At 39.6% G+C, this 23066-nt stretch overlaps 1 protein-coding gene across 2 annotated transcripts in view; it reads right to left on the reverse strand.

The window, feature by feature from the left end:
• Positions 1-6777: 6777 nt before the first annotated feature.
• The window catches only part of neurl1ab (neuralized E3 ubiquitin protein ligase 1Ab), a 29424-nt gene continuing 13135 nt past the window's right edge, over positions 6778-23066 (reverse strand). The window contains exons 4-6 of one of the 2 annotated variants that reach the window (XM_062430747.1): positions 13765-14481; positions 7744-7865; positions 6778-7047 (exon numbers count right to left, since the gene is read on the reverse strand). In XM_062430747.1, coding sequence (XP_062286731.1) covers positions 6778-7047; positions 7744-7865; positions 13765-14481 — 1109 coding nt within the window. Of the gene's footprint in view, positions 7048-7725; positions 7866-13764; positions 14482-23066 lie in introns of both variants that reach the window. The other variant, XM_062430746.1, reaches the window with a different exon arrangement.

The following is a 23066-nucleotide window of genomic DNA, read 5'->3' on the forward strand; positions in this document are numbered from 1 at the left end:
ACAAGTCACTTCAGCTTCAGTGGCTGTACATACCATGATACACTTTACATAGAATACATGTTCACATTAAACATACATATATTCATACACATTACAATGAATCTTAGTTAGTTCAGCTCCCTGTGATTTTGTATTCACAGTCCCTAGGGGTAGCTGCGTGTTCTCCCTCCTTATTTTCTGTCACCTAAAAGGCTAAAAGCCTGAAAAAATGTCTTGTTCTATTAGTTTGAGACATCGCATGTCTCTTTTATCTGATAAAACCTGAACAGCTTATATCAGGTGTGATGATTGGCTATCAGAATAAAATAAAAAAAACATCCTGGATTCCAAAAATTACAAAGAAATGAGAACTTTAGGCAAAATAATGAACTGTGGTTCCACACTGGCTCATATTTAGAAATAATGTAATAATAGTAGTCAGCAGGAAACCAAAATTAATCATTTATTCAGCGTTGTAAGAGTGTTTTTAAAGCTGCTCATGTGGGCACAGGTATTTTGTGTGGCAATGGCCATCATAGCTTATAAAATAGATTTGAGAGGGGAGTAATGATTAATTAATTAATGAATTATTGTGGCATATAATAAACAATATAATGAAAAGTTATTACAAGCAGTAATCACTGGTATGTGAAGCTTCTCATTTGCTTTGCACTAAAAGCTTTCTGCTGTACTATAAGTAAAATATCTCAATGCTGAATGTGTTTATATCTTGTATAAACCCGTGTCTTTGCATATGCAATACAGCTGAAGTGTTTGACCATCTGGATGTTGTTATGCAAATACATGAGATCACACCCTTTTATTTCTAACCCAAAGCCAGATAGTGATGCAATTCTCTTTGTTTGACCTCGCCTGGCAGCTTCTGCTTCAGGAGAACCTGCACATTTGTCTTTGATTTAGATAGCTTTCATTCTGTGGGCTGCTTAAATTCAGCACCATCTGACAAAACATAAGTTTGCCAGTGTGGACTTGTAGTCTATCATATTGTCGCCTTCAGTTATAATCAGCAAAACCCCAAATCAAAACACAGTTGCAGTCATATTGGTGCTATATTGGATTTGATGTCTGAAATATAATAAGATTTACAGCTCATATTACTGTAATGTGAAAATGTGTCCATCCCACTGGCTGTTTCCTATTCTGGGATCTATATACTCATCTATACTAGATCTATACTACATGCATTTGACACTAACCTATGGGTGCTGATCATAAGTATACCATGTATGCCTGCTGTAAGTGTATCTGATTGCATGCTCGCTTGTACTTATTTGAACATGAAAATGATAAATGATGGGAGAAAGACAGAAGAAAAAGAAAATGCAAGTTGTGCAGGTGAGTGCAGGTAAATATACACAGAGAGGCTTAAAAATAAATCTTAGCTCACATATGGAGCTGCTGTGTCAGTCATTACATCAAAACAGGCTGTATAGTAAAGCTCTAATCTTGGTCTATACTGACCAATAAACATGAAAGTTCATAGTTGGATAGTCGTTTAACAACTGAGCATATTGGTGAAGACTATAAGATTGAGTTACTGTAATGCTAATTTGTCAAATTGAAATATATTATTATAGAATAGAATATCTGATTAACTCATTATTAAAAAGTTTTGCTCTGCCATGAAAAATAGTAATCATCACTATGAAGTAGCCTCCTCCCACTGTGGTTATCATTTTAAAAATTTAGAAAATGACAAAGAATTGCATATTAAATATTGAATGGCTGGCTAAAAATATCCTATTACACACACTGGAATAGTTTTTGATCTCCGTCTTCAGTACACATGCTGATCTGTATGTCTGAAGATTTAGACAAGGTGCAGCAGCAGTTTCTGGCCACTTGAGGGCAGCAGAACTCAGCATCTCATTGCAGATCATCACAACCAAGCATCACAATAACCTTCACATCCTTCATCATCAACAAAGTAATTAGATAATGTAGGGGTGAAATCACTCATTTGATATATTTAGACTGTGAACAAAGTTGTACTTTTGAATATAATTGATGTTCACGTCTTTTCCCTCGATGCTGCAAATCTGACTTGAGGAAAACGTTTTTACATCACCCTGAACACCAAAAGCTTTAAGCCTGAACTACAGCAGAGGAAGAAACTCTAACTTTCACTGTCTGATGTCTGGTTGAAATTCAAAATTGATAGTGTCATGCTTTTTGGGAATACAAATTCGATACCCTAATAGATGTGCGTGTTTGACCAAACATCTGTCTAGAAGAGATACCAAAACACAGTTCAAACAAGTCTGCCAAGCCCTTAAGCCTTCAGAAGGCCGTCAGCCAGGTTCACTGAGAGGTCTGAGTGGAAAGTCTGTGTGTACACAGACACCAGTGAGATATACTGTATTCATGTCACTTTCACAGACCCCGGCTGTGTATTTCCCTCTCACCTCTGAAAACACTTGGCCATGAACGGCAGCCACCGCTGCCTGTTTCATGTCCGGACGTCATGCACTGTATTTGTGCATATTGGAGAGCAGCATAAAACAGTGCTACATTAGAGCTAGGCCTGCAGGGTAGTAAATAACACATGATGTTCAGTCTGGCCAGGTTTACATACCACAGCTCTAAACAGTTTCTCTATGAGTTATAGCTGTTTACTAAAAGCCCTTGCCTTTGTTATTCATATAGTATATGGTGGGGTGTTACACAAGTATACTACTGTGGAGAGTGATTGTTAGTGTGTAAGGCATCAGAGAGACGGCTGCCTTTTTGTTTTCTATCTGTTGCCCAATTTGAATGTTCCTGCTTAAGAGGTTAATCCATCAATAAACATTTGTATAATGTATGTTTTGGGAGAAGGTAATAGCACTAATGCGTTCTCATTCCCCATTTCCTTTGCCAGATTGACTTCAGCCTCCTGCTGAGCATAATCCATAATAAGGACAGCATCTGTGAAATTGAAATGGTCAGTTTTAACTTTTTATTGCATTTTGAGTCAAATACCTGTACCAAAGGCTGGAAAGCTGTGTCTAGGCTGAGGAATGTTGTGTTTTTTTCATTTGATAGGAATCAATCAATAGGAAATAATATTAATGACAAACTGAAACGAGTGTTTCAGACTTAAACTTTATTTAACAAACTAAACATTATTAACAAATTCTGAAACCAGCTTAAAAAATTATTTTTTTTAAACGACCAATAGAAATCCTAAGCACAGAAAGCCAAATTTATGAGCTGATTTTCTTGTCCAAAATGCACAAATACCCTCCTGCAGTTACTTGCATGTTTGTTTGGGCAACAAATATTTGGTCACATTTGAAAAACTCAGTTTTCAAACAGGCTGTCTAAATTATGACCATATGGGAACTATTCATGCTGCTTCACTACAATACAAATCCAAGATAGAATTTAAATATGCACAAGAAGGACAAACATAATTTTACTGACTAACCACTGATTAGATAATCAATGCCAACTTTACACATTTTATTCCATTTTAATAACATATTTTAGTATAGTTGACATTTTGGGAAAGAAAGTTAACCAAGACCAAGAGAAGATTCATACCACTTTTATGTTTGTTAAGTATAAAGCTGAAGCAAGCAGCCAGTTAGCTTAGCATAGCATAAAGTTTGGAGTCAGGGGGAAACAGCTACTTTAGTCTGGCTCCATCTAAGAGTAACAAAATCAGCCTATTAGCACCTTAATGCTTCACCACATATATATCCATATTTCCCAAAATGTCAAACTATTTCTTTAAGTGAAAATCAGCTGACACAAACACAGAGCCTTTCGAGGCAATAAAATGTTCCATAATCTTTAACTATGCAACAACAAAATAGACAATATTTTTACTGTTTGGACATGATAGTCATACATATAAAACAAACAGTGGTAATTCTTCTATAGTAGCATTGACAAAATAAATAAACCTCATAATGTACAGTTATTATTACACTAATTGTCATTTATGGTATTTTTCTATGAAAATGTTTCACAATGTTGTATATATCTGCTATGTCATATATTTGGTCAGGAAGAAAAACAAAAACAAGTAGAAATGTAAAAGCTGAGCGTCTTTCAAGAGCAACAAAACATTCCAGTATTATGCAATGCAGTGACAGAGGGGAACAAGGCAATATTTAAACATTTGATCTTCAGCAGTGAATAATTGAACAAATGCATACACTGATTTTAAAAGGTATACTATGCAGGATTTTCTTTCTAAAAACAAAGTACAGACTCATACAAAAGTAATCCCTCTCAATCATCACTTATAATTCACTAGAAGTGTGTGGTGATGTATTAATCTGCAGAGACTACACTCTGCCTGTATTTTCTTATTATTTTGCTGTGTTCGGGATGCTTCTGGGTGTCAACCTTTGGGCAGTGGGTGTGTAGCCCCTAGCCAATAACAGCATGCTGGGTGTGAGGCTGGGACTCGTAGCATAGCAACGAGGTTACATCACTGTCTCTGTCTCTCTCTTTGCTCCACTCTGCTCTCTGTCTCTGCATCATGGACGTATAAAGAGCTGCAGGTCTGTGTGTGTTTGTTTGACCGAGGGTGGCGCTGAGCTACACACACACAGAGCAGAGAGGCCACAGTGGACAGGATGAAGCTCTGCATTCACACAATCGTACCTTCCTGCAGGGTTGGGCGGAGGTGTGGGCGTGTTTATTTGTTCTTTAGAACATGACCGCCATGAAACAATCAGAAGATATTGATTTACGGCTTTGTTCTCACCAGCACTGCTCGCTCTTTTCATTTACACTGTAGCTCACTACACCAACTCTGTCTCTCTCTCTCTCTCTCTCTCTCTCAGCTGAGGGAGGATGGGCCAACCTTGAATGCGTGTTTACTAAACCATCCTGCATAGTACACCTTTAAGTAGAAGGAAACATTTGCTTCAAAGTCAAATACAACATCTATGAACGGGTAGGTTGTGTGGTTATACCTGCTCATGTCAGAAACATAACCTCATAAGCGTGACTTAAAGATGAAGATGAACCTCCTCCTCCTCCTCCACCTAATGAACCAAAGTTTTTCCAGACTTCTCTTTTTAAAAAGGCACCCAAGAGCGCTAAAACACAACTTTGACTCAAACAACATAACTGCAAATTTTCCCTCCACGGTGGCGAGATGCAAAGCATCAACAAAATCAGGAGTAATGTTTTAGCAAGGCCAAAACAAAAACAAAAAGACAAGAAAAGAAAAACACCTGAAAATAGCTTGTATTAATTTTTAATTAATCAATTTAAAGCCGTACATAATGTATGAGATTAGTCAAGTGAAAATGTCCTTGGAGTTTGCTTTTACTGACGGAGAGCAGCACTCAGCAACTGAAATGCAAATTAAATTATCACAATGTCCCACAATAACAAGCTGCATCGTTGTCACTGACTGCACATGAATTTGTTTTTTTCAATTGAAGACACACTAAACACAAATGAACTAAAATACGTCATCACTGAAAGCAAATAATCATGTTCTGATTTAATGTACATACAAAAGGAAGAGAAGTGTGTAACCTGGAGTAAGCAAAGCCATCTGTAACGTATTGTGTTTCATGGGTTACTAGAAATGATGGAGATGCTGATTCGTCTTCATTATGTGCTTTTTCAGCATTTTAAAAATACCTCACTGCCCACCAATGTTTATTTGTATGACTTTTGTCAAATTACAGCATCCACCAAGCTTACTGAGTGGCCAGAGATGGTAGGGACCACTGCCAAGAGGCAGGACATGTAACCCCATGCGAGTCCCACATTTTACAGGCTTTCATATAAAGTTCTGATGTATCTTCTGTGCCCAAATGAGCTTTGTTTCTTTGCACCGAATGCTGTGCAGACACACAGTAAAGGCGCCCCTTCTTCCCTTGTCTTTGTCCCAAACGTACAACATCCTCTCTCTGCCTCCTCCCTCTACACTGATTTACATCCATCCATTCACCGCAAGCGTGACCTTCTATGGTGACAATGTTCACACATTCTTATCCTTCGCACAATCTCACCCTGCCTGAAGTTCACAGAAGCAGGGAGTGTGATATTTGACAAAACGCTTCAATCAGAGTTCTTTTACCCTCAAGCTCGAGCTTGGGCGTTTCATCGTTGTATTACAGGAGAGTTTAAAACATGGCTTATTATGCTTCAAAATTTCACAAACAAAAACGTTTTCTTTTTTTAAAATTCATTCCTCACTGGCCTCTGGAATCTTGGAAACATTCAGGATTCAGATTTAGCAGAGAATCAATTCAACACTGCTTTTTGACTGAATGCTATCTGACAAGTAGTGAAGGAGCAGCTTATGAAACTACATATTTATTTTCCTTGCTTGTTCCACACCTCTTCCACAATTTTACTCCTTCTACATCTAGCTAGCAGCAACGGTTTCGCCAGCAAAATGAAGGGTTACTATGCAGTAGGACACATGCTTCCTCTTATTACTCTTTCTTTTCAACAGATGCATTAATCACAGTCTGCGGAAAATAGTAGGTCAAGCTTTGATGAGTTTGGTCCAATCTTCTATTACTGCACTAGCACACACAATATTTTCTTTCTGTCAATAGTCTCTGATGAATCTCATTGCTGGTCCTTATTGAGACTTCACAGGTACGAACCAACCATGTGCATTCGACGTAACATAGATAAAATGTTAAAATGATGGATTTTAAATGTCCTGCTGTAGAGTACCTGAGCCAGATTGCACACACAAACAAGCAGGGCTTTCACATGTGCTGTGTCCATCCTTGCAAAGTCTGAAATGGCTTTGACAACCTCTTGAGCTGAACCTGACGATGTGTCACATTGTCTAACACAAGCCTACGTGCTCCGGTAGGTCTTGATGATGTCTTTGATTGTCCTCCTGCAGATGGGGCAGCACGCGTTGGCCATCTTCTTGAGTTTGAGGCCACAGGTGTAGCAGAGACACATGTGTCCACAGGCGTAGAGGACAGTGTCCACCACATTTTCGTAGCAGATGGTACATTCGTCGCTCCATGATCCTGAGCAGGATGGGAAGGTAGGGGACTCTGGGTGACTGGAGAATGGAGAGCTTGGCGTTGTACCTGAGGTTTGTGAGAAAGAAACACAGTGAAATCACTGCATATATCCAAGGAATCATTTAGGTGGCAATACTTATGCTGTCAATACCCTTCCTCCCACTCATTTCCTCTACGTCCTCTGCTAATACTTAAGGACAACTTTATTAAGGAATAATTGTGTTTGTGCTACAATCGTCGCTCTTTCTACAGCCATCAGCTCTTAGGACTTTTCCTGACATGCTGTCTGCAGCTTGGGACTACAGTGATCATTGCTTCATATCACCAAGGTAAATATTTGCTTGATGTGATAACATGCATATCCTGAATTGATGTTTTGGTTCTGTTCTGTTAGTATTTGTGAACAGCTGGCTGTTCAATCGTTGTCCTACATGTCTGCATTTTAATACATTTCATAAATACAAACATCATAACAAAGCAGAAAGAAAATCCTGACTTTCTGGACAGGAAATGGCATAAGAAAATAATTGTGCAGCGTATGCAAAAGGAAGATGAAGTGCATCTGCTCCTGCATTGCTCTAAGTGTCTTTTTTATTTTCCCCAATTCTATGATGGAATTTTTAGGTTGGTCATTAGGACAACTGATTACTGAGACAATAACAATACACTGGGGGAACCTAAATAGGTAGAGTTAAAGAGAGAGATAGAAGAGTAAACTGGAACACAAACCTGAGGAGGAAGTAAAGACAGTCTGATAGTTGGAGTTGAGGCTGGAATTGAGGTTGATGTTAAAAGGTGTGTTAAGGTTGGGCTCTGAGTTGCCACTGCAAAGCATTCTGGGAGTGTTGGGCGTACAGGATGGAGAACTGGGGACTGATGGGCCTCGGGGATCTGGGTGCAGAGATGAGCCTGAAAATACAGAAGAGCCCCCGGGATCAGAAAAAGACTTTCTGAATATCAACATACAGATCATCTATGAAAGAAGAAGACTTCAATTTTCAAAAGATACAAAAGTGAGTGAATCATAATTCACACTGAGAAGAAGTTGAGCTGATAATTAGCAAAAGAAGGAGAGCGGATGTCTTGATGCATCTCCCTCTCACCATGTCCGTCTATCACTTTTTCCCTTTCACACTCACACACACATTAAGTCTGTATTATCACCAAGAAGATGACTTGTGAGTCCAGAGTGTCTGTGTGTGGGTGTGTATGAGTAAGTCAAGAGCCTCCAGTTGGTGTAGCCTCGTCAGAGATGCCAAGGACCCCCTCCTCCTCCTTCATAAGCCCATGATCCCTCTGGGTAGGGTACAAAATGCTTCCTATCTGTTCTCTGTCTTGGTGAGTCCTCATCCGCAGCCCATAACCATCGGCTCTGGCATCAGTTCTCATATTGGCAGTTCATCTCTCCTTACAGACGTGAATACCGACCCTGACTCCACAGACAAATTCTGATCCAGTCTGCCTGGCAGCCACAAGCCATTGTTGTTTACACATCGTCCTTCAACTGACCATGGCAGAAATATTGCTACACTGTCAGGCTGGCCGGTTACTTGGCACCACCCATCGTTCCATGTGTCAAATAATCTAATATTGTTAGTTTACATCTTATCCCACAATTTGCTTGTCTAAATTTCCCAACAATGACATTGTGGTGAGGAGAAATAGCTAAAAAAAGAACCACATATGGTGCAAAATAGCAGAAAAAATTAAAAGGAGAAAATAAGAAGAGAAAAAGATACATTTATGTGGTCGGTTGCTTGCACAAAAATGTATACAGTTTTGTTGCATAACTGCAGCTACGTGCTCATATCCATTGCTCTGAACTCCGATGCCTTCTCCTTGGCCCACTCCAACAACTACAGTCTCAGTTTCAGCCTACACAAACAAACCATAGTAGCTTTTTAGTCATACAACAATCAGTTTGCTACACAGAAAATCAACGGATACCAGAAAGTCTGCATGAATACAGGACTCAATGTAATCTATGCAAGAACATTTCTAACATTTTTGTTTGCATTTAATATCAGTACAGGGGATGTTTGAACCATTTTACTGAGACACTGGGACTATTTGTTTATTCTTGTATTTTCATATTGTAGTGTGGATACAGAGTCCTGTATGTAAACGGCAGAATTTGTACACCCTTCCATTACCTACTTAACGGGACCTATATGGCAACGCACCTGTTAGCAAATGTCTTAGTCAACTCAAATAAGGAAGAATGGATAACCATCATCTATTCATGTACCCTTGACCCTCAAGCATACTTTTCATTTTCTCTCATATTATGAATTTACTGCTGACTGCATGACCAGGAATAAGTGAATATTCCTGGAATATGTGAATGTCTTTAGCTACGCAAGCAGCAGAGGAGACTTATTTGAGGTTGAGCATGTGTATGGTGACTTTCAACACTTGCTTATCAAACATAGAAAGGTCTGCTTCACCCCATCACAATATTTATTTTTCTGTCAGGCTTTAAATTGCCATTAAATGCGTTTTTGGCCACTTGGGGGCAGTGAAAACAAGTTAATACAGCATCACCTTTTAGGTTGATTTTTTGAACTTCTTAGGAAACAGTTCACACATCCAACATGAGGAACAACATTAGCATTCATTTGGGATCTTATTTCTGGCCAACTAATTAATGAAAGTCCAATATTCACCCTTCTGCAAGCTCTGTTTTGCTCACCACCAACTCCTGAGGGAAATTTCTGGTTCCTTAACTTCTAAATGTTCCACTGCATTCAACAGCTAATCGCTAATATGCTGTGATGTTTTGGTCAGATCGTGTGTGTGGTGCTTTTTTTAGAGCTTTTTTGCTGAAGAAAGTTGTCTGCTGCATCTGGAACAGATGTCTCATTTAGAACTTGTAACTTGCACACAAGAGACCTTGATTTTAAACATTCCCAATGTAAGGACCGAATTGGGGAAGACTTTTCAGGTCTATGCCCCTCAGAAGTGAAATGATTTACAGTGTGTTCTTGAACTAGATTGTCTTATTTCTTTAGATTTCAAATGCCTATTGCTCAATGTTCTGCAGTCTGAATGTAATTGTGATATGTAATTATGTATGTTTATTCATGTGTTTTGTAATCAGGGCATCATTGGAAAAGAGAGCTTGTTCTCAATTGACCTTCCCTGAATAAATAAAGGATTCAATCAATCAATCAATCAATCAATCAATCAATCAAGTGAGAGTGAACCAAAACTAAGTTGTGGGGCATAAAAAACAAACAAACAAATGCTGGAAGATGAAGATGCTGAAATACTTTGCAGCATTGAAGGCAACTTCTTTTAACTACATTTAAGGTTGGAATGAGAGAATTTTGTTTGTTTTTTTGGTATTCAAAATAGGGATGTCCCGATCCAGCTTTTTGCACTTCCGATACGATACCGATATTGTAGCTTTTAGCATAGGCCGATACCGATACCGGCCGATCCAAGCATGTATTAAAGATTAAAGATATTTACTAATTTTGTTGTTATACTCATGTTGAAAAGGGTTTTACTCTTAAGAACAACTAGCCAACTTAATTAGGTTAGTTTGAATAATCCACAATGGTTGGTAATGAGAAGCTGACCTGTTTATTCTTAACAGGGTTAAATAAACACAAAATAGACAAAATAATAAATAGTCAATTAACCACACAAACTGTATTGGCATCAGTGCTCTGCTCTTGAACAACAAGAGTGTAAACCAAGGCTTAAAAAGCCATCAGTGCAAACAATAGTGTAAACGGTATTAAAAAAGCAAAACACACAAAAAAGCTGAGTAGAAAATAAATAGTGGGATGCTGGACAGGTCGCTAGGTGTGCTGAAAAACGCGGACCGGATTTGGGGGGGAAAGCTGAAAAAAACTGGAATGGATTTCCTACAGCGGTGCGCGGACCGGAGTTTTGAAAACAAACTGGATCGGGAGTCCGGATCGGGATTTTCCCGTGCAGGCCGATCCGATATTGATATGCATTTTTTGCTAATATCGGCGGCCGATCCGATCCAAATATCGGATCGGGACATCCCTAATTCAAAACAATCCATCAATTATCAAAATAGACGCAGATTAATTTTGTGTCGATCAACTAATTGCTGCTCAATTGTTAATGTAAAAAAATATTTATTGTAGCAGCTTTAGGATGGCAGCTGAACAAATGCAGAAGCAAACCCAAAGCAAGACACCTAAAATAAGGAAATACATAAGTAGGCCATTACTGAATATGAATATTTCATAAGAAATTATAAAATCTTGATGTCTAAGATAACACGGACAAAATGACCATGGGAGAGCAACAGAGTCCCATCTGTTTCACTTCACAAGCTTGACAACACCCAGCCATGACAAACTGTCACTTGCCTGAGTGGCTAGATGTTTCCATGGCAACTATTGGCGTGAGGCTGCGGCGAGTGGGTGAGAGGAGACGTCACAAATGCACTCCCCACAACTCGAGTGGGTAATGATTCGAAGAACGTTCATACCCCAAAGAATCGGGGGGTGGGAGAGCCGAGTATGAAATTGCACAAGGAGAAGAGGAAAAAGAGAAAGTAGAGCAACGATTGGAGAACCAGTGTTAAGGGAACGGTGGCTGTGGGTGGAAGACCCACCATCGCAAAGCTCCATGCAATTACATTTTAATAATGCATATGGAGGGCATCATAAGAAGCTATCACAGGCCCCCTCCTGATACATAATGTTGGTTGCTGGGAGCCCACGCAAGACAGAAATAACCTCCTCAGCTCTGGTGTGACTGACTACATGAAAAAGAGGAAAGGAGAGGAAAAAACCTAACCCAGAAATAAATTACAAGACAAATTTAAAGTAAATCAACAAATTCTAACATGTTGTGCATTTTGTGCCCCCTCTGAAGTTTCTTAAAAAACTTTGCCTGTAATTATACATTTTGTGTGAAAACATGCTGGGAAAGAATCACTATCAATTCAGCCAGAATGCAACAGCAGGGTGGAGGAAGATTGTTTCCGAAGAATTAAGATAAACTTCTTTATCTTCGGCGACTGTAAACAAATGGAAAGCACTCGCATTTGTGCTTGCAGCACTCTGCAGTATTTCACAGCCACATCATAATACAGTAAGTCCAAGCAATACAGCAACTCCATCTTATGAAAAGAAGAGAATTTAAAATCCTTCAAGTGCAGTACTTTTAAAACTGGGCAAGTGATACTAAATAGTTCAAACTCAAACTGGACTCAGATGAAAGCTTATTTACTGTACCTCCTCACTGAAGGCAGCTTTGTTTCTCCACACGTCATCAAAAGAATGTATTCACCATGTTTGTGTTTCAGAGTGTGGTCATGCCTGCTATGCAATATGGGCAGTATGGTTGCAGTTCCACTTTCAAAATCAATAAAACTCAGAAATTCTCCTGGAGAAGAAAATGATGCGAGTGATATCTACTTTCTAACACAGCTTGTCATTAAGTCACCTTTTTCAACAGCTTCTGAACCTGTTAGCAATTATATCAGAATGTAAACACCAGCACAACTGACTTCACAGTACCTTCAGTCGATCCTGTGCTATCACTGTGTGAAATCTGTCAGAATTAAACCGAGTTGACAGAAACTCTGATCAGCTGAAGATGAAAAGTTAACATTCATATGCAAATTGCAGGAGCTGAATGTAAATTCCAAAGAGATACATGAGTTGATAAAAAGTCAGACAGAGCAGCACAGAAAGCAAAGGAGGAGAAACTATTTCAAGACTCGGCTGAGTAGGAATACAGCCTCCAAAGATTGTTCAAGGATCACAGACTGCCTTTATTTCGGAATGGAAAGTTACAAATGACATCCTGTAAAGGTCGTTGGAACGTGTTCTTATTTCTTGAAACTAAATAAAAAAAAAAAAAAAGGTAATACAAATTCTAATGCAAAATAACATCTCATGATAACCTTACTCTAACATAACCAACTGAAACGCCATCAAAATATGCTAAAGCCATTCATGTGACTCCGGCAGAGAAAGAGGCTGTGCGCATTTACGCACGCGGCACAGCAGCACAGCAGCATTAACTTCATTAACACTGGATTGTTCAGTATCATATGGTAATTAATGTTCTGTGTTCTGCTGCACATCTACACAGGTCAGCTGTTAGACTCAGATTCCAGGTTTATATGGTGAGATTGTTTTAATAAAGCAGTCCTTATTGATGAAATCTGAGCTTATTCAGCACTGTCAGGACATTTTTATTTTTAAGTAGCTGAAAGTCCAAGATAAGCCTACCACCCCATACTGACTTGAACCCCCCCCCCCCATGTCTGACTGAAGATTTCAGTCTTGATACCATTCAATATAAATTCAATATCATTCAAGGCTCACAAGCATGAAGATTTGAAGAGATAGAGAGAGAGAGAGGGACAGAGAGAGAGAGAGAGTGGGTGTATGCACAGTTAACACCAACTATCTGAATACACTAATAACTGTATGAGGCAATTAGTGCCAGTCTTTGTGAATTAGACAGTTTCAAGGCTTATTTACATAGAAAGGGTCTAATTTTGTGCCAAATATATGAATATTACCCAATTAACCTACATTCAAATGGCCTATGTGCACCATGACGTTATTTGCTTGGCAGCACAGTTTTCGATGCATTTCACCCTTTGCTGGTGCTTTGTGAATCACATGCTATGTCATTTGCACAGATTTAGCAGCCGCAAAAGCCGGGCAATCCTATTGTGGATTTGGCCCTATATTTGAATCTTGGTTCGACTTTTTAGAAACAAACTTTGATTGATAAGTTTGGAAATAGTTTAAAGTTTGTTTTTTTTCCCTCTTTCTTCGAGATGATATGAACGTACCTAAAATCCTGAGTTGTGTGATGGTACCGTGCAGACCGTAGAACATCCAGAGTGGTCGGGAGTTATCTACAAACAGTTGCATCCCTGCCCTGACACCGTTATGGCTCATCATCACCTCCCCTTCTGCATTCACCACAAAGCCAAAGATATCTCCACTGTGAAGCGGCACCGCCACCCGACACACTGCCCAGAATTCCTTGCGGTCAACCAGGGACTCTGGGTTGGATGGCAGGTCACTAGGCCTCAGGGTTGCTGGGTCGCAGGATGTCACACCGTAAGAAAGAGAGCCAGCCCGTGTGACACCTGCTTTCACCTTCACAAAGACAGTCTCTGAGCAGTGCATCGGCCGACTGGTGAACACCAGGGTCCTTTCGTCACCGCGGTGATCCAGCCGCGCCACTGTATGCTTATCCAGTCCAGTAACATGGATACCATGCACTGAGTGGAAATGCAAATCAGTGTCCAAATGGCTGGGCAGCAGTGAGCACTGCTGTGAGTTTTGAGAATTCTGGGGCACATGGCAAGAAGAGGAGCTTAAGGATTGTAGCTGTTCTTCTTCCTCATCATCCTCCTCCAGATGCATCTCTTGCTGCTGCAGGCTCAGGTCACACAGGCTGATGGAAAGGCGAGGGTCATCACTGTTTCGCTGAATAGAGGCTCGGTGGGTGGCAGCACAAGAGCGAGGACGCAAGCAGTCCAGGGGGACCATCTCACTGTCTGTGGAAACAGATAAACAGAAATGATGTAATCACTTGTTTGCTGGGTTTTCAGTCGGAATCACTACACAATATCTTTATTGTTGTTTTCTAATTTTTACTTCAAGAACATTATATTTTTTGGACTGTGGCTGACACAGTCATATAATGTTCTATTTTCAGTCAGGGATAGAAAGAGTCCAGAGAACCAGATTCAATTTATGCACCCACTTAGTATTCTGCAGATCCCTGTTTGCAACACTGGTTTGTTTTACATTCACTGTACGCTATTCATTCATCATACCTGTCACTGTAAACAAATATTGTCTTGCGGCTTCTCTGCTTGAACACATATTCATTATAATGCACTCTGTGCGGCAAAGCTTGTTATTCAATTTTGGCGACAAATACATCCATGTTTACATATTTAAAAACATATCAGGACTTTAAGTGGGAACATGCAGCAGCCACAGGCCAGTGGCAACATTACAGTAATAGAGACGTAAAAGGTTTATGTAACGTTGAATAAGAGACACACATGAAGCCACTGAAAGACCATAAAACTCTGCTGCATTTTAGCCTCCCACTCTGTCTTTAGCTTGGAGTGCTGCGATAATGGGCAGGACTGATCTTATTTCTTAAGGCTTGTCTACACAGGAGGCGTTTCAGCTGCGTGTTTCAGTTGTCCATCTTGCTCGCATCTGTCAGACCAGATACTCTTCTACTGTAATCAAAACAACTACACAGAGCCTGCCTAGGGGATGGTTTTGAGTTTATTTTACAAATCAAATTATTACGCATACATTTACTGTTTACGGTCAAAGCACATCCATGATCAGTACCTATCCAATAGTAGCCTATATAAAATAGTTACAGTTAGCTCCACTTTGACTAGCTACAACATCAAATTACTACTTAATAATAACAAAATACTACAACACTGACAGGGGTAATTTTTCTTAATTATGAAAATGTTTACTTCTAACACTTTAAGTACATTTTGCTGGTATTGCTAACATATTTCAAGGTGTGGTATTACTATTTTTCCTGAACTAAAGGATGTATGTTGTTCTTCCATCACTGCTGAACGCCTCCTGTACAGACAGAGACAGAGTACTGAATCTGCAGCTTTCACTAAAGTATGAAAAAGGCGACATTATTAAGACTGTGTTTTTTTTAAAAGGCCACTTTTTAATGAAGCCAGTTTGCCTTCAGTCTTTGTCAAGGACTGGAAGTGTATGTATAATCCAGCAGGGTTTCAAACTTCTGTAATGAGCTACCATGGGTCCTAGGTGTTTACATAACAAACTGTCTCAGCTGCAGTGGTTTAATGTACTCTACCTTTGTACACTGTTGTCATTTTCAGTACTGTGTCTGTATGCTAAAAGCAGCTTTTTCCAATCACTGAAAGGGAAAGGCATTCTTAAAATAATGTATCACATGTCTGCTCATACAATGTACCACCCTCATATATAGCCCTTCCTCTTCTAATTCCGCCGACTCTAAAATAGAAGCCGCATAGGAACATCGTTACAAAAAAGAAAACAGAAACACAGTGTGTCTTTCCATGCACACAGTCAGTTCAAATGGATCTACAGAGTGGCACGCATTGGGACACACTGCCAAATTTAACGCATCCCTCTAACACAGGTTAAAATTAGCCTGATTGGATATTTGAGGAGAGCGGTGAAGGACAGGCTAAGGGATGAGTGACATGATGGCTGAGTTGTGTGGCTCTTAGCCTGGATACGCTTTGGGCTTCCCCTATGGGAAGTAGATGAAGAGGGAGTGCGACAGATGAGGAGAGGATGAAAAATAGGGTGGGATGGACACTTGAGAGAACGGGCATACCTCTCCAGTCCCTCTTTATCACACAAAGACAGCACATCTCCGGCCAGCCACTGATAAACTGCTTGAACTTAATTACTTCCTCAGTCAAGAGTGTCCACAACCAAGCAGGAGGCTCTTATTATTAGCAGCCTTATCATCTTCAAGGCAAAGTTAGCCGACTTTGGGATACAAGAGATAATTTCTACTCTTGCTATTATGGCTTCCTGGGGTTTAGAGTTTCTGTTTTTGAGAGTGGTGAAGCAGTCAAAACAATCCGTGAGCAGAATAGTAACAATACTAGGTTTAAAGTTTTACTGCAGAGAAAAAGATGTAAAAAAGATAAAACGAGACAAAACAATGAGAGATAAAGACACAAAGCAAATACATATGTATGACCTCTTCCTGGATTTGGTCTCAAAGGAGTCTGGGATACAATTTCACAAATAAAACAAATGTGGAAAAAAAGAGGAGTCACACGGTGAGATTACGCGGCCTGAAACACACAATACACTGTTTATCTTCTGTGTCGAATGATGAACATCTGTTTATGTGCACCAACATTCACTGCATGTTTACAACATCCACACCAGGGTTGATTGCATGGGGTAAACTACTACTTTCACAACAAATACACGCACATAACGGGGGGAACATGGCTTTGGACAGTATCAATACAGTGATCCCCAACCACCTAAATACTATGTGTTGTGATTGAGAGTGCCTGAAATCTATTAGACTATTAGATGGCTAAAAATAACAAATAAATGGTTGAAATATCAAGCCTCTGACACTAGAAGTAGTAGCTGTACAAATGCAATCTAAAACCTGCATTAACAGATTTTTTGGCCACTTGTGGGCAGTGGAAACAAGTTGTGAACACGACACTGACTTGTTAGCAAACAGTTGCTTCTGTAGCAACATTCATTTGGACTCTGTTTCTGTCCAGCTGATGAATGTAAGTTCAATATTCACTCTTCTTTGGCTCTGTTGTTGGCTTCTGCCAACTACTGAAGTGAAATATCTGACACTTTTGCTGCTAAATGCGCCACTATGTTCATCAGCTATTTGTTTACTGTGTTTTTTTTTGCCACTTGGTGCTGAGCAAGTAGTGTACAGGGTTTTCTTGTTGAAAACAGCTGCGGCTGAAAAAGACATTATGAGAGCGCTGAGAGTGAACCAAAACAGTACAGCTAAAGGGCCGGACAGCTAAACAATAAACTGACACTCGTTAAAAAGCTCCGTAAAGACGAGGTGAACTGAAGAGTCGGGTCGTAGCCATAATCAGTCGTTGAGGGATATCCACTTTATTATATTGAGATGACCATTTTATGAGCATGATTGTTGGTGTTGATGAAAATGCACTTCAGTTCATATGAAAGTGCTGTGGGGGTACATCTGACAAAAAAAAGTTAACTTAAGATAGTCCAGCAGCATAACAGCAAACAATCTCTTTACCTTGTTGTATCTGGGGTATAAACATTTTCTTCTTGTAATAGTTGAAAAGGTGCCAACTGTTGTTTAAAGCTAGATCCTTTCAGTGTACACACTCATTAAAATGTCACTCACGTTCAGACAGATGCAGTCATCCCTATTGTCCTCTGAATTATGTCACAAAATTAAACATGGCACCCATAGAAAATTCACTGCAGCTTAACGTGACACACTTTTTGAGTCTTAACATTTGGCGACGCTCCAGTGGCTTTATAATAGCACCTATTGAACATAATGGTGATTATATTCTACTTTTAAAGTTCAGGTCCTTGAGGCTTTTGAATAGCAACAGAAAGTTATAATCACTTCTTTTTTCAAGCTTGAAAACAATACAGACGTGATTAAGTGCATGGCTGAAATTGCCCTAGTAAAATTAAGTGGTCTTTGAACAGTTCAATCTACTCAACTCAATGGCTGACCTCTTGGCTTTGTATTAAGTATCGTGGCTGTGGGAAAATAATCTGAAAGCTCTTGCCATACACTAGGAAGGAATGTCTTGGTTTTGTGGAAGAAAACACCCACGCCAAAAAAATCCCCCGTATGGAGAGATTAACATCCCTCTTCCTGTTTCAGGTTTACCTATTCAAAGTAGTTGCAACCCTCAGCTCTTAGCCCAACTGGAAAAAACAGTTCCTGGAAAGTTAATGTAACACTGGGGAAGAAGGATGTGGAGGAAATAACTAAAAACTGGTATCGTGATCCACTGTGAACAGATACATGAATGACAACTAACGTAATGCAGTCAAACAGCCCGACTCCACCTCATCTCATCTCACCACCTCGCCTCAATGGATTATCTTCATTTACTACTGTGCCAGTGTTTTTGATATTTACATGTCTAATGCCTTTTTTAGACTTAAACAGCTCTCAGTCAGACAATAGCATGGATAGACAGGGAAGGGTTCAGTTTATTCATTGGCCCTGTGGAACAGGATTAGGAGGCTTTTGGGTTTTTTTAGTGAAGCTGCAACCCCTTTACAAGGTCAGCTGCACCAGTTGTGCGTGTGTGTATGTGTGTGTTTGGGGATTTGCCCTAAGTATGCATACCGAGGAGGCCAATCCAAGGGCTCTGTCTAGAATGAGTGAGTGAAGTCATCTGTCATGAGAAAGAAGGTTAGAGGGGTGGGGGTTGTGTGTCTGTCCCAAAAAAGGAGAGGGAAGGGCTGTCGCTTCTCAAAGACAAAAAATTGGCTCAGAGGGAAAATTTGCATTGATGAGCTTTTAAGGAGTGGTATCCCGGTCAAGATAATGGCACGAGTATAGGAGTGTGGAGCAGAAGGGACCACATGGCTAGAGATATTGATATAAGGGAGAAGCCTAACAGTTTGAGTATCTGAGATGCCATGTGCAATAGGAGCCACATATGTGGCGTTTTTGAGAGATCACGGCGAGTCTCTGGTTTAGTGCCAGATGTTTCAGAGAGTTTTGGACCGTGCTTGTGGAAAGAAAAGTGGGACACACCCAGGTGACAAATGGCAGCAGTGAAAACGACGCTAAGCACTTCAGGGGATGTCACAAGGGCACAATGTTTCCAAAACAAGCTAAAAGCCACTTCTGAACTTAACTAAAGTGTCTCCATATGCATAAAACACAATGCACTTTCACACATTCTTTCAGCTTATAATGGTAACACCCTTTTGAACAAAATACTTATCTTTTCAAAAGTGCTGGAATACGCAGTGTAGAGTACCTTCAAGGTGAGAGTGTGCATTGGTAGATGAGGCATCTCTGGTGTTTTAATATGATTACAAACACATTTCTCCAAGACTCATCTCATTGTTTTGGTCAATGCAATATTGAGTGTGTGTGAAAAACTACACACACTCTGGACACATCTGCACACCAACGCACACACACACAGAATACACAGCACACATTCACATCGTTACTGGGACTAGACCCTGGTCATCTGAAAGTGATTAGTCTCCTCTCCGAAGGCTTCCCCCCATACAGCGCAGCTCCCAGGATCCAAACCTGACAGGCTCCATTACGATTCCTATTTTGATTTCTCCGCAAATCTGTTCAATTCCATCTGGGCCGATTAAATCCCAGCTGAGGCACAATAGCCTGTCCAGCGGCATTTATTTTAGTTCAACAAATCAAATAAATTCCAAGCACTGAGATCACTTGAAACAGAGCTCTCATAAATACATAGACCATAATCCCAATGTGCACATGCTGGCAGATGTTAGGTCAAAGGACAATTCTCCAACATTTTAGTTTATACCAGGCCCCTCATTTTATTGTAACTGTCTGACAGAATGACTTAACTTCGGTAATAATAAGGCTCCAAAGGAGAAATAAAGGGTAAATCAAGATACTGTCATTATACCGTAGTCAGTGCATGATGTGTATGGCATATCAAGTGTAACATGTAATAGGTATGAGGAGTCTGGTTAGTTTTTGGTTTAATTCATGTCTAAGTGATAAACCCACAGAGAATTATAACCAGACTCTGGACTTCCCCTCACAGCCTGTTTCAGCTCTTTGTTTTTGGTTTTACGACCTGAACCTTTATAGTTGTTCACTCTCACCTCCTTCTCATCAGTGTAATTTCTGCCAGCAACAGGCTGCTGTTTTCAGTGTGAAGCTCTATAAATCCACTTTTTTACGCTACCTGCCGAGTACTATTTAACTACTCAAGAGGCAGATACGCAGGAGTTGGTGGAGACCAAAAACAAAGCTAAAAAGGAGAGTGAATACTGGACTTGTATTCATCAGGTGGATAGATACATGACTACAAATGAATGCCAATGATTAGGCTTGGGTGCTATGAAGATGTTATGGTATAAAAGGGTATTCAGAAATTCCCAAGTTATGATTTCCATCAAAAATAGACTCCTCTTATATGGAGATGTATTGTAGTGCACAGCCACCAGAGGTCTGCTGATGGAACAGGCATCTGTGCTGACAAAGATGGCGACTACGAGTGGTAGAAATAACATTACAGAACTAGTAAAAAAGAAAAAAAAATGCCTCTGTCCCTGTGTGGGAGTATTTTGGGTTTAGTCCTGGATGCCACATATAAAGAGCAGTTTATTAGCCACATGATTTTATTCAACTGCCAGTCTGCCACCACCATCCGCACGTCGTCTTTGTTTAGCCCGCTGATATATCGGTATCTGCCATGGCAACGAGTGTCATCAAGTCCCCCAGCAAGAATTGATGGAAGAAGGATGCTTTTTCCTTTTCCTATTTATTTCCTATTATTCTGTGGGTCTGAAACTGAAGAAAGTGAAAGACTGGTTTAAGTAGACTAACGGCATATTAGACACACAGCATTGTAGGTTAGGCAATGTCACACATGCTACAACTTCTATCACCAGTAGCTCTGCTCTTTTTTTTAAACAAATACTGTCATATACCATATACCCTGGTGAAATGTGAGGAAGGTAAGAAGGTATGAAAAAATACATAGTGTCCAAGCCTAATAACTATGTGTTAATATGCTCACCTTATTAACTTACTGTAAAAGGTGCTCATATATCAGCTTAGTGTTTACAGCTTCTGCAGCTGTCTGAAAATGGCTGAAAATTTGTTATTGCAGGTTTAAGAAAAAGTGTATACAAACCATGAAAGATAACATTTTCTGAGAAATGGGTGAGTGTAAAGTGGCCATTTAATAATACATGTCCATCTTGTTGTGTAATACCCTGAAAAAACTGCTCACTGCGTGTCTTCACTACATTTAATCATTAAATTTTCATTTGAGTCCAGGAATGTCTTTTATCTTATTTTGCTTTTTTAAGTAATTTCTTGGCATTTTGCTCCGCTCTTGACTCACACTAGCCTCTGATGCACCGTTACCATGGTTGCTTTCATCCAACCCTTTTCTCTTGTTGATTACAGCCAATCTCTTGCAGATTAAGAAAGCTTATTATTATCTTGGGGAAACTGAACTGTTATAATCAGTAATTGTGAATGTTTCAACTTTTGTATTGAAAATCCACTTCCAAGGAACACTTTTGTTCATGGTGTATCTTTGTATCATAGCAAGCATGCATGGAAACACATTTTAACAAAGGATTTTTATAGATTTACTATTGTATGCTGAAGATTATGAAATTGCCTTTGCACTGGAATTAAGAAAATCTAGGTTATTTGCATCTCCATTCGGCACGATACTGTAGGCTCTAGTCTTCAGTGTATTACTTTGGCACTTAGTATCTAAAAGGATGAATAATGTACAGAATATTTAGTGAAAAAAATAAAGTGTGCAGCTGCAGACACCAGGTAAAATGAAGTACTAAAAGCATTTACCGATTTGAAAACATTACATTTAAGGATTAAAATGAAATTGAAAGCCTCAATATCTGCTACACATTGAGGAAGAAACCCTTAAAAATCCCACGCATGTTGGCATTTTTACTTAGTTTTTGTGAAAATGAATGTGAAAGTACAAGCTAGGTACAAAATGCTGCACTTGGAAAGGCGCTGGGGAGAGTTACAGCTTCAGCATCAAATATGGTGGGAAAGATTTACAAGCATGAGATTGAGAGGGACAATACTTAGAAATGGACAACATTGCCACAATTATCTAGGCTTAGAGTTTTTCCCCAAAAAAGGCATCAGCATGGGCCTTAATGGTCCTCTTGACCTCAACATAAGTTGCAGGCTTCAGTAATTTCCAAAAGAGGAGAACTTGGGACAGGATGCATAGTCTTGCAAAATCTTAATGTGACTATAATCAGGTTTAAGTGTCCAATCCCTTGAAAAAAGGATCATATCATATAATGTATTTGTGTGATCAGCATACAGACAGGGAACGTGGAAGGAAAGAGAGAGAGAGACAGAAAAAAAGACACAGTGACAGGTTGTAGTATGATTCATGATTTTAGTCTAATTCTGCCAAAAGAATTCAGCTGAAGGAAATTATTAAATGTTTATAATATGGAGGCATTTATCTTCTCTCTTTGCCTTTCTCTCTCACTGTCTACTGCTTGCCTTTGGCTAGAAACAGACTTTTGACAGATGACTTTGCATATTGTTATTACCATGCTGAATTTCCAGTTTATTGTTTTTGGAGGATTTGGATGTAAGCAGCAGACCAGAAATCGAACGTCTTAGTACAACATCCATTTTGCTGTACTTAAGAGTAATCAGAGCCTTCAGGTCTATCACGTCTTCATCAATCAAAATTAACAAAATAGTTTTCTGCTCCCTTATGAAGCCCTGTCGACACAGGTAATCTCACATGATTTAGAGACAGCATAAACCTGAATTTATAGTTTCACTCAGTGCATTATGGCCTTCATTTTGTTCTTAACCTGTCATACTGAGCCATTT

The sequence above is a fragment of the Scomber scombrus genome, chromosome 12 (genome assembly GCF_963691925.1).
Source record: "Scomber scombrus chromosome 12, fScoSco1.1, whole genome shotgun sequence".
Lineage (NCBI taxonomy): Eukaryota > Metazoa > Chordata > Actinopteri > Scombriformes > Scombridae > Scomber > Scomber scombrus.